The sequence below is a fragment of the Miniopterus schreibersii genome, assembly GCF_964146895.1.
Source record: "Miniopterus schreibersii genome assembly, chromosome: 5".
Lineage (NCBI taxonomy): Eukaryota > Metazoa > Chordata > Mammalia > Chiroptera > Miniopteridae > Miniopterus > Miniopterus schreibersii.
This window is the reverse complement of record NC_138106.1, coordinates 81,901,048-81,916,808: the sequence shown is the minus strand read 5'-3', so window position 1 is coordinate 81,916,808 and position 15,761 is coordinate 81,901,048. Positions and strand designations below refer to the sequence as shown.

At 49.6% G+C, this 15,761-nt stretch overlaps 1 protein-coding gene across 1 annotated transcript in view; it reads left to right on the top strand.

The window, feature by feature from the left end:
* Positions 1-229: 229 nt before the first annotated feature.
* The window catches only part of MED12L (mediator complex subunit 12L), a 322,191-nt gene continuing 306,659 nt past the window's right edge, over positions 230-15,761 (top strand). Inside the window, exons 1-2 of the mRNA XM_081137804.1 lie at positions 230-420; positions 1,275-1,495. Of these exons, the coding sequence (XP_080993930.1) occupies positions 1,397-1,495 (99 nt within the window). The 5' untranslated portion in view covers positions 230-420; positions 1,275-1,396. The remainder of the gene's footprint in view (positions 421-1,274; positions 1,496-15,761) is intronic.

Here is a 15,761-nt window from a genome sequence, read left to right as displayed (position 1 = left end):
GTCCTGCGGGCGCCCCTCTCCGCGCCCGGTTTCGCCCCAGGGCCGGTCCCCGCGCCCGGGCCCGCGGGCTGCGCGCTGCGGCTGCGAAAACCCGGCGAGGCGGACCGGAGCGCGCTCGCACCAACTCCTCCGCGGTCCGGCCGCGAGCTGGGCATGCTCAGTGCGGCCGCGCGCGCCGTCCGCCAACTCGGAAGCTCGCGCTCCCGGGCCGTGGGGGCGAGAACGCCGGCGGCGGCGAGCCGGCGTCGCCTGCCGCCCCCAGACGGTGGCAAACTTCGCGGCTTCCCCGGAGCTCGCTCGGACGCTCCTGATACCTAACAAATAAAATCTAATCCGACCCCCCATCCCAGCCCGAATCATGGAGGCTGCGGCCGCCGGAGTGCCGCCGCCGGCGCCTGCCCGCTAGCCGGGGACCAACAGGTAAACTGTTGGGGGTTGGGGGTGGGAGGAGGAGCGGCGGCCGGGGGGAGGCGCCGGCCTGGAGGAGCCCGAGCCGCCCGCGGGCTGGCTGCCCCCATCGGCTCCCAGCCAGCCCTCCTCACCCCCTTCCCCGGCCTCTGGAGGGGCAGCAAAGGGTTAAGTCGGCCCCGCGCCACGGTGAGCACGGCCCCCTCCAGCCGCCGCGACCGCCAGCTGCGCGACTCGGCGCCTGCCCGGAGCCGCCGATGCGCCACCGGAGCCCAGCGGGCGTCCAGGAGGCATCCGCCGCTTCCTCGCCGTTCGCGTCCCAGCCTCGGCCATCCCCTCCAGGCCTCTCTCAGCCCGGCCGGGTCCGCGCCCAGGTGGCGGGGTCTGAGGGGCGCGCGGCGGCGGCAAAGGCTCTTGCGGAGGAAGGGGGGCGGGGGCGGGGGCGGGCCGCTCGGGTGCCTTTGCCCGGGGCCGGGGGAGGGGGGGCATCCTTGCCTGGAGCAAGCACTTGGGCCACCTGCCAAGGCCCCTAGAAAAGTTTTTTACCCCCCGGTGCCCCTCCCCCGGTGCCCCTCCCCCACCCCCTGCCCAGTGTCCGGCTGGGGTGGGTCTGGGTCCATTGGTGAAAAAAGTCACAGGTTCCCATCAGCTGCTCCTCCCCCTGGGGACAGGGTGTGTGTGTAGCGGGGGTGGACTGGAGACGGCCGCCGCGGAGGACCTGGTCGGACCCTCAGCCCCTCCGCCGCCCGAAGCCGTGCGTCCTGGGGCTCCAGCGCAGCCGGGTGCCCGCCGAGGGCTGCCCCCATCAGTGCGTGTCTGCGTGCCTGGCAGAGGCGGCATCCAACCTGCTTTATTCCTTCCTGCAGCGCCACTGCGAGCGAACGAGCGAGCGAGAGGGAGTCTGTCTGCAAAGTGCTGCTCCCTGGTGCTCAGAGGCGGCTGCTCCAGCTCCAACTCTCATTCATTTCGCCGGTTAACATGAGAGATCATGGCCGCCTTCGGGCTTCTCAGCTATGAGCAGAGACCGCTGAAACGCCCCCGGCTCGGGCCACCCGACGTCTACCCGCAGGACCCCAAGCAGAAGGAGGTAAGGGCGCCGGCGGCCTCCCGGGCAAACGGGGCCGCGCTCCGCAGCGCTGACCCGGGGCCAAGTTGGCCCCACGGGCAACGGCGGCGCTGCGGGGGAAGGGTCGGGGAGGGGACTGGCGGCGGGGGCCGGGCTGGGGGACCCCCGCAGCAGAGACAGAGCGGCTGTCAGTTCCCGCGCTCCACCGGGGCGCTCGCTCCTCGGGTGCAGGGTCGCTTCTCGGTTATAGGGCCTTGCACGGCATTGCTGGGCGCTTCATCGGGTTCTTCTTTGCCATAACCCTCCAGCTCGCTCTCCCCCGCTTCTGCCTGTTTTGTTTTTCTTCCCGCCGCTTCGATAAATTCTCGTAAACTTTTTGAAAAATGTTGGAATGCGGTACATCCGACACAGGTCTTGTGTTTTGCGCCAGCTGAGCAGGGTCAGGGGGTGGGGGGCACGGGGGGCGCGGGGGGCGAGGGAGGGGGAGTGTGTGTGTGTGTCTGTGTGTGTGGCGGAGCGGGGAGGGGGGCTTTTCTGTTCAAAATTTCCAGTTTGGAGTGAAGTCGTTTTCATCGAGGTGATAAGTATTTAGTTCTTTGAGCTTACTTCTTTCTGTATCCCCTCTCCCCTTTAAAGATCAATATTACGTGAAATACTGATTTTCTTCGTAGAGGCGATTGGCTTAATTGCTGGAGGCTGTTTTGTATATCTAAAAGCAGTTGGGGTTACCTTGGAAGGGAATAGGTCCCGAGATTGCTTATTTCTTTGAATGAAATTAATTGGAGAAACCTTGACTCCTGCACTAGGTACACTATCTTCAGTGGCTAGGGTAACCATGGCATTTTGTAGCCAAGTATTGTTTGTTAGTAGTTAACAAGTAATTATGTAACAACTCTTCAGTTATAATGATCACCCTTGGCTACACAATTTGCCCAGGGATTTGCCTTTTTTATTTTTTTAGAGATTACCTGCTACCAGCTGTGCTTTCTGAGTTTGCCAGTTGCAGCCCACCCACCCTCTGTTTTCTTCAGCTAAACGGGAAGTGAGCACATTTCAGAACTTCTTTCTGGGAATCTAAAAACCCTCTATTAAAAGTTTACAGGCCCACAGACATCACAGAAAGGGCTTTGTAAAGAAGGCAAGGAGGGGTCCTTAAGACTTCCCTTTTGATAAATGTATCTAATTCAGTAATAGAGAAAAATGTTCTGGCCCAACTGTTTTTTAACAATGTTTCTGAAAAATAAGGAGTGACAACTTCTTTTAGATGTTTAGCACATTAAACATGTTTTAGCGTCCGTCCCTCCATGGAGTAATTCCAATCGAACTGGGAAGATTTTACAGGTGGTTCTCAGTGAGGCTTAACATATGAGGGTAGGAGTTTGGTGAGATTTTTTCGATTTCTTTCTTGCTGGTTTTTCTCCTTGACTCAGAATAAAGTTAATTGTTAAGGACTGGAAACAGCAGGTGAAGGGCTGAGTATAAAGAAGTTGAGTATAAAGAAAGTTAACTTAAAAATTAGTGGCAGGACATTCTTAAAGTTTTGTTTGGGGCAGGTACATTGACTGGCTGATATTTATCATCTTGTAATTCATGTCTTGCTACATCTTTCTAGAGGGCAGCATAATTGGTAGCATTTTCCCAGTTAAGGATGGCGGCCTGTGATGCCACGTGGCCATTTATTTCTGAGGTTGACACTCATTCAGGATTGGGTCTTCTATGATTCTAGAAAAAATAATTTGGGATTTTAGAATTTTACAACATTTTATGGAATTCTAAAACTGGAAGTGACCTTAGAGTCTACTTTTTATAACTTTGACAAAGTGAAACTGAGGTCCAGGAAAGGGGACCTGACTTAATCAGGGTGTGTGGTGAATAAGCAGAGGAGTTGGACCACCAACCAGAATTTGTCAGGACCCAATACTGTACCATGTTAAGGATGATTTATGCTAAATTGTGTTGTTCTGATGTTACTCTCTTTTCCTCAAGGCAGCCACATTTTCTCTCTCTGAAGCAGAGTCAGAGTTATGTGTGACTGCAGTCAAATTTGAGTCAGTGTGGAACAGGTGCCTGCCTGGCTGTTCTTGGGTGGTGGTGTTGTGAGCAGTGTTTTTTACAAGCTTCAGTGAGTTATGTATTGCTTCAGAATTTCTAGCCTAACTCTGTATCACCTGTTCTTTTATTCTAATGTTTTCTTTAAATTAACTTTAAAGAAACCTTTTATGTTTCATGTCCACATGTGAAGTCATGAACTTGATGAGATATATATATCTCATATATATAAAGTATAAAATCTGTTTCATGTGTCCATATTTTTTATTTTTATTTACTTGATATTACACACACACACATGATTACAAGTATCGAAACAAGACCATAATATTAAAACTTTAAAAAGTTCACCTGTGCACCTAAAATCATTGTGTGTTCTGCCTCCTGGGAAATGCTGATTAATGGAGGGAGTGTGGGCTTCCCAGTCAGACAAACCTGGATATGGATTCTGGTTCAGCCTCTTCGCAGTTGTGTGGCCTTGGGCAAGCTGTATAACTTCTCATTTGTAAATTAGTATAATTGTGCTTCTTCAGAAAAATTAGAGAACCTGGTATTAAATTAGCATATCTTTGCATGAGAAAAGCCCTCAGTGCTAATAGTGTTCTGGACATCAGCTCCCAGGGGTTAGGATGGGACCTTTGAATGTCCACCCCTCACGGAGGAGTATGGGGGGAGGGAGAGCTGGAAGCTTTAACCTGCTGATGGATTGATTATGTTCACTGGGGAGAGTGCTGTGGGTCAGCACTCCACAGGACTTTATCATATATTGTGTTGTAATGCTTTGCCCTCTGGAACATAAACTGACTTTATGCCTTGAAAACAGGGAATCAGAAAACTAGGCATTATCCTTGATTCCTTCTTTGCCCTTACACCTCATAATACATCTGTCAGGACACCTGGTCTAGTCCAGTTCCCAACCATATTTCCAATCGATGCACTGCTTCCCAGTTTCACCAGTGTGCTCGGCCTCCTTTCTGCTGCCGGCTAACTTTTCTGCTGTTGGCTGCCCCAGGACTCTTACACATGCTGCTCTGTCTGCTGGACACATGTCTGCCTACCTACCTCCACCATTCCACCCTAACCTTCTTACCTTATCCTTTGGTTAGGAGGGTGGGCTCTGGAGCCAGTCTGCCTGGGTTCAAATCCTGGCTCTGCTGTTTCCATACTCCTGTTCTCCCCGTGCCTCAGTATTCCTTCCTGCAGAGTGGGGTTGGGAACACCACCTACATGGATAGTACTTGTAAAGCACTTAGACTAGAGTCTGGCATGAATTCAATACCCAAATATTTGCTATTATAAATTACCGTCAGGCCTGCTGCTTCATCACTTAGGTCTCAGCCCAGTGACCACCTGAGAGGCCTTTCTAGTATAAATATATAATTTGTGAATATGTGTTTATTTGCATGTTGCCACCCCCTCACTAGAGGGTAAGTTTCAAGGATGAGAGCTGTCTCAGGCATCACTGAAGTACCTGGCATCTCGCACAGTCAGTCCCTGGGATGCTGAGGGCATGAATACTTGGAGCATGTAAATGAAATTGGGAATGAATGAATGAAAAGAGACTATCTGGTGACTGAGGGGCATTAGGGGCGATCTAGGTTAAGGCAGAAGTTACCCTTCACCTCTACCTTTAAGGCTACAAGGTTGAAAGCGAAGTTAAACTCTGGAAGCAGGGAGGAGGGGTTTTCCCTGGGGCAGAAGAGGCCTAACCAGATGAATAGTAAATATTTTCAGGAAAGCAAATTCGTTGGAAAAGTAAGTTGGGGCAAAAGGGAGATTTCCAGGCGTCAGGAATCATAGAGCCCCACTAGCAGAACCCAGGGGGAGGACTGCCCAGTGCGCAGTGCGGAAGCTGCCCATGGGCAAGTCAGCATGACTTGGGGTGGGTGGGAATGGAGTGGTGGCAGCGGTGGTGGTGGTGGCTGGGTGTGGAAAACCCAGCACAGCTGTAGGGCTTCAGAACAGGTGGTTGGGTTTTTCAGATTCAGTAGGTCTCAGGTGGGCTCCGTAATTTGCATTTCTAACAAGATCCCAGGTGATCTGATGCTACGGTCTGGGCGCCACTTTGAGAACCCTGGCCTAGAGAGGAGAAGATACCCAGTTCAGGGGCTGGAGAGCTCTGCGACGCAGGTAGGGCGGGATTAGACATCTGTGTCTGGCTGAAGTTGTAGTAGTTTGGTTTAGCACTCAGCTCAGCCAGGGTTTGGTGGGCTTCTCCCAGAAGATCTAAGGGAATGAGTCAGGAAATTTCAGTCCCTCTCCAGTGGCTTTTCATTACGCTTGGACTAAAGTACAAACCTCTTACCTAGCTTACAGCCCAGCCCCCGCTCGCTCTCGGGACCACTGTCTGTAGCCCGGCACTTGGCTTTGAGTTCTGGCTCCTTCACTTACTGCCTGTTTGGCTCAGATCTCACCCATGGAATGACAGTGTCTGTATTGTTTTTACTTCATGGCATTGTTGGGAAGATAAAATGAGATTTGAGCCATGCCTGGCACACCCACAGTGGTCAGTACCGGCCAGCTACTACTAGTGTAACCATCTCCTGTCCCCCTTGTTAAATGATCCCAGGGATTCCCATTGTACTTACAATAACATCTACAAGACCCTGCCCTTGATATGGGGCCTCTGGACCCGAGTCAACCTTTCCTAACTTGCTCATCCCCCTCCTGGCTGACCGCTGGTCACCTCTCTTTCCTTCCAGCAGGTCCAGCTCTTTTGTGTCTAGGTTCCTGTCACTTGCTGTCACTATGGCCATGTTTTCTGTCACTTGGCTCTTGGGGCTTCCCACCCTTTTCCCCTGTCCTTGCTCGCCCATTCCCTTGTGTTAGATGTTTTGTAGTGCTTGTCATTGTTTGAAAGTCCGTTGCGAGGTTGCTTATTTACTCCATGGCCTTCCTTCCACTAGAGGATGCAGGCGGCATGAGAGCAGGGCCTGTCCGGGGCGTCCACGGTTATGAGCTGACAAGTGCCTGTGATTAGAGCAGGTGCTCAGTAAACAGTTGTGGAGGAAATTAATGAAATGCACAAAGAACTCTTACTGAGCAGTTGTATTTATAACATTTTAACTGTCCCAATACATATTTTATGTTGGCAAAGACTGTTCTCGTTAGCATCTAAAACTCTTAAAACATTAAATGCTTATTTTAGAGACAGCTGGGGAGGTTGGGTGAGGGGAGGTGAACATTTGTCTCTTTATAATCTTCGAGAGGGAGAATTTGAGAAAGTTGCCTGGTAAGAGAGGACAGGTTGGCCAGTTGCCTGGGGGAACCAAAAGACAGAGGTGGTTGGGGCGAAAGCTCCCCCCTGAGATGAACTGGCCCCATCAGAGACCTGCCTGAATACCAGAATTCCCCGAGGGGCATCTCCGTGCTTGATTCTGGCCACCTGAGTCTCGGAGGCCAGAATCTGTGCAGGAAGCGCTGGTCCTGCTGCTTCCTGCTGCTCACAGAAGTGTCTCCACCCAAACTTTGTGGCCTACAATGGGGAACCCAGGTGGCTGTCATTTCTCAGGGTTGGCCCTGCACCTGCAGCAGAATCAAAGATGCCTGAGAAGTAAGCCAGTCAGAGAAAGACAAGTTCCATATGATCTCACTAATATGTGGAATCTAATGAACAAAATAAACAAACAAACAAAATAGAAAAAAAGAAAGCAGATAAAATGCCTCACCTCCACCCTAGACCTGCCGAGTCAGAATTTCTGGGGAGGAGGCTGAGGAATTTACATTTTAAACCAGCTTTCTAGGTGACTCCTAATCACAGTAAGTTTGATTCTCATTGTTGCAGTGTGTGTCTTTATATACAGAGAACCCTGTAGACCACCCTCCCTTATTCCCACCTGCGCCCCACTCTTTGATTTATTAAAATCCTTAGACAAATACACTGTTTGAAGTGTTAGAACTTTTTGTAACAAAATAGTGCAGATGAGCTTAGCTACTTTCTCCCATGGTTCGCCTTGTTTTCTGTCAGCTGTGCATGATCTATAGCAGAGAAGTCTATGAGAGGTCTTTAAATACCCACCGGTGGCTCCCTCCTCCATGCACTGGGCTAAACTGGGACACTGGGGAGCAGCTCTTGTTTTGTCCCATGAGGATATTCTTTGAACTGGTTCTGGGCTGCAGAGTTTTCTGTTTGACTCTGGGGCTGGGCCTCAACTGGGCACCTTGGGGACTCATGCAAAGCTGCTAACTTGGGGTGTTGCCACCATCCTCCAGTTTGGGGTATTTCACTTGGGCTGGCACCGTGGAGATGAAGTGTGGTCCTTTAGGAAGTTGGAGGACCAGGAAGTGAGGCGTGGAAGTTGCTGCATTGACCAGGGACTAAGCAGGGGGAGATGTGGGTGAACACAGCCCTGGGATTTTAGTTGGACCAGTCAGCGGGGCCTCCAGTGGGCGTGTGCATGTAGACCTGGAAGCAGAGCAGAAGTAGAAGAGTGGACTAAGTGGAAGCTGCCAGCTCCAGGAATTGTGATGTAGTTAATGAGCTTCTGCACCCCACATGTGAAGCTTCTTGACAGGCAAGGCAGGAATTGGGGAAGTTGGAGGGATCCCTGAAAAGAGTGGGCATGAAGAGTTCTCTGTAGTTGTGTTCTCCGGAGTGCTGCAGGGGCTGGCTCAGCTTGAGGTCTGAGTGGGGAAAGCCGGAGGGAGAGGCCTGCTTCCTACACATTCCTCCCAGAGAAGGGAAGTGGAAACAACTGACTTTTAATTGTCTTTAGATAATTTCTGAAGCTCCGTGGTGGTGACAACAGAGCTCCTTATACCAACCTCCAACCTGCTTCTCTCTGTCTTGGGAAATGTACATAACAAAGAAAAATGTCATGTTAAAAAATAGCATGACTTCTACTTAAAAAATATACAGGGTGGGGCAAAAGTAGGTTTACAGTTGTTCGTATGGAAAGTAATACAATAATTAGTAAATAATAATACAAGAATAAACTGTGTTTCACGTACTAACAACTGCAAACCTACCTTTGCCCCACCCTGTATGTCTGCATGTTCTAGAAGGATTATCACCCACATGCAAACAGTTATCTCTTGAGGATGAGATTAGGGGTGATTTTTTTTTTCTTTTTTTACTAATCTGTATTCCAGGCTATACCAGTAACCATGTGCTACTATTGTCATTGGAGAAAATAACTTAGAGAATAATTTTTAGGTAACTTTGAGTTTACAGGAATGGGTTTTTGTTGCTGGTTCCAAACCAAGCTAGAGCCCCTTTAGCTGATGGGCAGCCTGAGGGATTTTGTAGGACATAGATATAGACACTTATGCACCTGATGCTGCAGAGTTTGGTGAGGTTGGGGTGAGGGCTCTTAACGTGAGTATTTCAGTTCTGCCACTTGTGCTGTGTGATTTGGGATGCTGTCCCCTTTTCCTCACCTGTGAGGTGGGAGAACACTACAGAATCATCTAGAGTGTTTTAAATGTGAAGGAGCATTGTAAACTTAAATTATTACCAAATGTGAGGTATACGTTCAGTGGTATGCTGGAGTAGGCTTGTACCAGCTGAGTATTAAAATTTCAGGAATTTTGTGAACTGGTTAATATTATGTTGGCAGCTTGAAATCCGGCATAATGGGAGTATTTACACCAAGGAAATTGGCAGATGCTACAAATTAGTTTTTTGTTTTGCTTTTCCCCCAAAGCTGGTTATGAAGCACTTGCCAGCACACCACTGTGTCAAGTTGTATGTCACAGACACTTGGCTGGCTGCTTCACCATCCTTCTTATCCTAGGTTTCCCTTATCTACTTCCTACAAAAAAATTTTCTAAGAAAAGCCAGATCCTCACTTTCCAAGCCTTTCTTGCATCTTGGAGCAAGCAGTTCTTAATTCTGGCTAAAGACATTTAATGGAAATTTACTACAGGGCTTCTGGAGAAGAATTCTTGCCTTGCTGAAAAAAAATACAGGCACAGGGGGAGAGTGCTGATAGCTCCTTAGTTTCCCGTCTTTGGAAAAGAAGTAAGAGGATGCTGTAGGTAGAGCTGGGGTACCTCTCTGTGACCGTGAGGCCACAAGCCTGTGGATGAGAAGCTAGCACAAAGAGGAGATGATTGAGTGGCTTTATGAAATTGTTAAAGCTACTGAACTGACCTAGGGACCACCTCTGCCTGGACTTTTTGTTAAGTAAAACAGTAGATGTCCATGGGGTTTAGCCATTGCTGGACCAGTTGTCACTTTCTTGTAGCTGAAAGCATTCTAGTGTTGTCATGGTACTTCCCAGTTAAATTTTGGCACCCTCAAGTCATCACAACATGAGCCCCTTTCTTCAGAGAATACACATTTCCAGAGCTCTCCTACTCTCTGGCCTCATGAGTGCAGAGTGGAGAGACAGCGGGCCGCCTGCATGGTGTCCCTTAGGCAGCACTGTGAGCCCTGCCCAGGGCCTCTCCCATGCAGAGGGATGTGGAAGCAGATCCTTTATTTATTTACACTTTTGGCAAAAAGAGTTTTATTGGGAAGGGAGGGAGAGCCCTGTTCTGTTTGGAGAGGAAGATTCTGCGGGTCTGTACTGTTTTTTGGAGAAACCAGGTATGTTTAGAGCTAGAATGAAATTTAGGGACATTCTAACTTTGTCATTCAATACAAAAGGAAATTGAGTTCCAAAGAGGTTAAAGTGACTTGTTAAGGCAGATCTGGGCCACGCACTTGTGTGCCCTGATTTGTTCTTGCAGCTTTACTTGGCCTCCCTCTGTAAACAGCCTCGCTGCTGGTAAACACCCTCACGTTGCCCTGGCAATGAGAATAGCTCTGCATTGTAGGGCATCCAGTGTCTCTGTGAGAGCCGGGACTGCTCAGCTCACCATCTGACCTTCTCTGAGCTTGGCAGACCCTTGTGTGGTGTTTCCCGGGTGAGGGAAGAATACCCCGGAAGCTCAGGCACTCTTGTCTTTGTGGTTTTGGTGGAAGATTCCCAGTCCTTCTATGGCCTCTGGCATAGATGGCCCTGGCATTGGCATTTCCGGGCAATGCATATGTAGGGGAAGATTCCTGTCGAGTTTTCTTTTTATTGGTTGAGACACTCCTTTATTTACGGGTAGCTTTCTTGGAGATACAAACACACAAGGTGTACCAGTTGCCCCCTTCCCAGGAGCAACACTTACACGGCATTCTGTTAATGGCTTCCCCTTACTTGTGCAGTACTATGGCCCTGAGAAGAAAAACTTTAGCCCCTGGGTTTTATTTTCCATGTTTTGAGGGAAACATTACTATGTATATGCCTGCCCAGCAAATTCAGTCATTCACCCAATATTGTCGAGCACCTTGCAGGCCTTTCGCCACCTGTGGCTTGGTGATCACAGGGCCCAGGACTTTTTTTCCTGCTGTGTGCCTGGCTTTGAGCACAGTGCTCAACCCATACCTAGTACCCAGGGTTTCTTTTATGAGTGAGTGTAAGAATAAAGGAATGCTTGGCGCATTGGATGTGGTCAGCTCGTGAGCGAGGAATAGAATTTTTCGTATGTTCTTTGAGAGGAGTGGACAGAGTGCTGTGGCAGCAGGAAGGAGTGGCCCGTTTTTTGATAGGACCCACCAGAGGAATAGGTTTTTGTGCCTGGAACTTGGAGGATGTGTAGGAGTGGGTGGGGCTGAGAACGCGGGAGGAAATTGATTCAGGGAAGAGGGACCAGCATGGGCCAAGGGTCACAGGCCCTAAGGAACATGGGGTTTGCTCTGAGCTGTGGGCCTGGGGTAGGGAGTCGGGGGTTGTAGGTGTGGGGCAGCCAGGTTGGAGCAGGAAAGAAAGGTGGGAACAGGTTATGGGCACTTTGTATGTGTGTTGAGGCATTTAGATGTTATGGTGGAGGCGATGAGGTGCCATTCAAGGGTGCTAAGGGAATGCGATTTTAGATGACTAAGGGTCACCGTTTGAGGGAACAGTGGCTCTGAGGGTCACAATGAGGCAAAGACTGACTATCTAGGTGGTCACAGACCTGGTGGTTGGTGTATTAGTTTCCTGTGGCTGCCGTAACAAATTACCATAAACCAGAGGCTTAAAATGACGGAAATTTATTGTTTCACAGTCTGGAGAGCAGAAGTCCGAAGAAAGGGTCAGTAGGTTTCACGGTCGCACCCCACGAAGGCTCTAGGGAGAGAACGCTTCCTTTCCTGCCCCCCTGGTGGATCCAGGTGTGCCGTGGCCTCTCTGTGGCCACACCAGTCTCTTTTCTGCCTCTGTCTTCACGTGGCTGCCTCCTCTGTGTGTTGTGTCTTCTGCAAGTTCCTGATAAGAACACTTGTTATTGGCTTTAGGGCCCACCTGGATTATCTAGGATGATTTCCTCTCAAGATCTGCAAAAACCCCTTTTCCAAATGGGGTACCACTCACAGGTTCCAGGACTTGATGTGGGCATCATTGGGGATCTGTTTGGCTTTTGGGGGTTGGGGAGCTTGGGAGGAAAGAGGAAGAGAGGATTTAAGAGGTTATTTGGGTGGCACGGTGGACACAGTATGGAAGAGCGGGTGGTGAGTATAAAAACATACCAGCATTTTCAGGTGAGGCTAAAACCTTTTTGACCTTAGGACCCCTTTATAATCATAAACATTTTTGAGGATCCCATAGAGCTTTTGTTTATGTAGGTTATATCTGACTGTTTACTGTAATAAAAATAAAACTGAGAAATTTTAGAAGTACATATTAGTGCATTTAAAAATAATAAACTAATTCAATGTTAAAATTTTTTTTTTTTTTTTTTATGAACAGTAACCATTTTTCCAAACAAAATAGTAAAAATTGTTTTACATTTTGCAAACCTCCTTAATGCCTGGATTCTCACATCGACTTCCACATTCAGTCTGTTACAATATGTTGCTCTGGCTGAAGAACACGGAGGAACTCTGGCTTCACGTGGACACGTTTAGTAGTCGGAAAGTTCTTGGGAACCGCAGTGGTCTTGGACGTGGAGCATCACTGGCTTTCACTGTTGGTAGGAAGATTGATGGCGGTCCCAAAACAGACCATTGGGAACGAAAGAATGTTTGGTTTCTTCCAGGGGCTGGGGGGTGGGGGAGGGGGGACAGAATGCGCTCCTTTCCGAGTGTTTTCCATTTGAGATGTCTCTGGGAACCTGGCTGAGATGTAGAGTAGTGGAAGCAGGAGGCCTGGGCTTGGGTGACATGTTCGCAGCCGTCTGAAGCCCTGGCTGTGCTGCCGGTTGAGAGTGCGGGTAGGTGGAGGAGCAGGCTGACGCCGAGGATGCGCCGGGCTTCCTGGCTGTTGGCGGGACCTCCGAGGAGAGCGGTCGCAGGGAGGTGGTGCTGCGTGACAGTGGCCTGAAGGCAGAGCTGCTGGGGCGAGGCCCTGGCTACGCTGGCCTCCTCTTAGGTCAGCAGCCTCGCTCTTCAGGACCTTCGCACGCGTGGCTCCTGTGGCCCGCTTGCCTTACTCTGTTTGTCACTGCAAAGTGATGGTTTGCTCTTTAGCACGCAACAGTTTGTATTTGATATTTATCTGCTCTGTCCCCAGCCGTTGTAAGTTCCACGAGGCAGGGAGCAGGTCCCTTTTATCCCCACTGATAGCAGAGGCAAGGAGAGGTAGATGGTAGGAGTTAACTGTTTGTTGACAGGATCTGGCGGTTATTAGAAACCTGGTAAATCAAGATGTAGTGCAGGGCACGGGAATGCCGGGAAGCGTTGAAACCTTGTTCCCACCGTTGGGGACCTTTGGTGCATGTATGGCTGGCGGTCCTGCCCACAGGCAGGTCAGTGAAAGGTTCAGCTTGGTGGCGGAAACCAGTGAGGGAGCAGGCAGTGCTCTCGAGGGATCAGAAAATCTTCAGAAATGTGGGCGTTTTCCAGTGGCAAGGAAACGGAGATGGGGAATTAGGACCCCATTTTCAGAGTAAAGCAAGAAGAGTATATTGAATCTATAAACTTGAATGTGTTTACAGATTTTGGGGACAGTTGAGGGAGAGGAAGAGATGGAAACCTGCTGGAAGGAAAAGGGACCTGCTTGGCCCTGGCTTCGGGACCAGGCCCTAGGGGAGTGAAGCCTTAAATATAGTGTGTTCCGGATCGCTGACTCCGAGAAAGGGGGTTGGCAGGACTGCTGTGGGGGGTCCCTGTTTACCTGGAATTTTCTACAGGAATGTCCAGTCAGTTTGAAGGTGCAGAGATTTTCCTCAGCAAGAATAAACTCCGTCTTCAGCCCACATCCAGTGTGCCTCAACTCAGCTGTGCACATGCTGTCTTGTCAATTAAAATTTAGTAGAGTTTGCTGCTTTCCTTTTCCAGCCATTTCATTCAGGGATTAACCTAATGAAGTTGTTGAGAGTAGGACTATTTAAGGCATTGGCCACAGGGAAAAACAAATAAAAATGTGTTTTGTCTGAAGTGTTGTTGGAATTTTTTGCTAAGATTCTGGTTTATGTAAAGACATCAAAACTATGTCCAAGACTGAGCTAAATAATTTATCTTTCTTCTGAGTTCCCTAAGGTAGGTTAATATTGACATTGCTCCATTTTTTTGTTTGTTTTGTTTTGTTTTTTTGACGCTACACACTGTGCTATGCTAGTGGGCAGTATGGAAAAAATTTTCTGGTCAGAGCTGTTTTTACTCTGGTCAGTTTGAAATTAAATGTCACCTCCCTCTCAAAAGAAAATTATGAATTGGAGACACTGTTTACATTACTCTCATATGAGATCTACTTTTAAGTCATCGTTAAATAATCAAAATGTTTTTGGAGTTATATTTTTGTTTACCTAGTACCCGATACACAGATGCCTCCCACTAGTCAATGTGGGGGTGTAGGAGAGGAATGGAAGCCTGCTCTCTGTCCCCTCTGCAACAGTGCTTCTCAAAATATCTGTGGTGAAGGATGCGTTTTTCTTTTTAAAATTAATTTTCAATCTGTCGCACTGATCTAAATATATGACGAAAGTGAGTTACTAGAGAAACGAGACGCTGGTGGACCTCGGTGGCCGGTTTCCGAGCGCTCCCGCTCAGCTCCTGCGCGGCTCTTGCTGGGCCCCGTATGGGTTTCGGATCACACTCTGAGAGCGCTACTCTAGATATTAACACCTTGTTCACATAAAACAGTTGAGAAATGACTAATGTATCAGTTTTATTTGTTTGAAAGTTGAGGGATCATATGTCCTACAGCACGGTGTATGAAGCGCCACTTTCGTGATGGGAGCGCTGTTGATTGTGCTGGCTGTTCTGAATGTTTTCCATGTTTGGCTCTGCGCCGGCTTCATAAACACCTTTGAGGTGGGTGCGATGACCTCTTTTCCACAGGCGAAGAAATCGAGGCACGGAGAGGGGCTCACTTAGCTTGCCCAAGGTCATTTAGCCACATACTGATGGAGTTGGGCTTCTGAGCCCCTGCGGCAGCCTTCGCGCTCTGTGTGGTGAGGCAGAGAATGCCGTGTGAGTTCAGACAAGAGGGTCGGGATACTTGGAGGCCTCATCAGAGGATGGAGGGTGTGAGGGCAGGATCTGAGTGAGCGGGGACATGCTGCCCCCTTTCGTAAGGAAAGGCTGGGAGGTGGGATGAGTGAGGCACAACAGATCAGGCGTGGAGTCCCGGCAGGCTGGGGCGCAGGGGGCGGTGACAACTCACGAGGTCCTGCTGTCAGATTTATCTCACTAGCTCATGTCTCATAAATCCAGTGGGGGGAGAGTGGAGTCCGGGGAGGCTGCGAGGGAGGCGGCTCTGGTAACCGAAGCATGAAGTAAAAAGAGCCGGACTGGTCGGGGCTTTAAATAGGACTGGAGAAGAGTGGGCAGCTGGCGACCAATTGGTCAAAGGGAAGGAAGAGAGGAGTGTGAAAAACACTCGGGCTTCTTGGACACTGCGCAGCTGGGATGGAGGTGCTGTGCCTGAGGACCTCAGAGTCACACGGTTTTGTGTGCTCTGTCTTTGGTGGTCTGACCAAGTGTCTGGAATTGCGGGATTGCTGAATTGGAAGAAACTTTTGGACTCCCCCTCCGCACTCCCCCTGGGACTTCGGGCGTGAACTGGTTTACGGAAGAGCTTGTGACCAAAAGGGCCCGTGTGCCTTTGGTTTACACCTCTGTCCATGCCCTCAGGACCTGGTGTCCGCCCCCCATGGGCTGCTTTGGTGGCGGTTCATCGCCAGAATTGCATGGAAGGCTGGCTAAGCTCCTGAAAATAAATAGGGTGAAAGCTGAGGGGTATTCCCAGAGGCTAATGTTCAGACTATATTTTCAGAGGTGGACTCGGGGACATCTGTTTTCTTGGCTCAAAATTGTAGGTGTAGCCTCTCTGTTTTCGAGCAA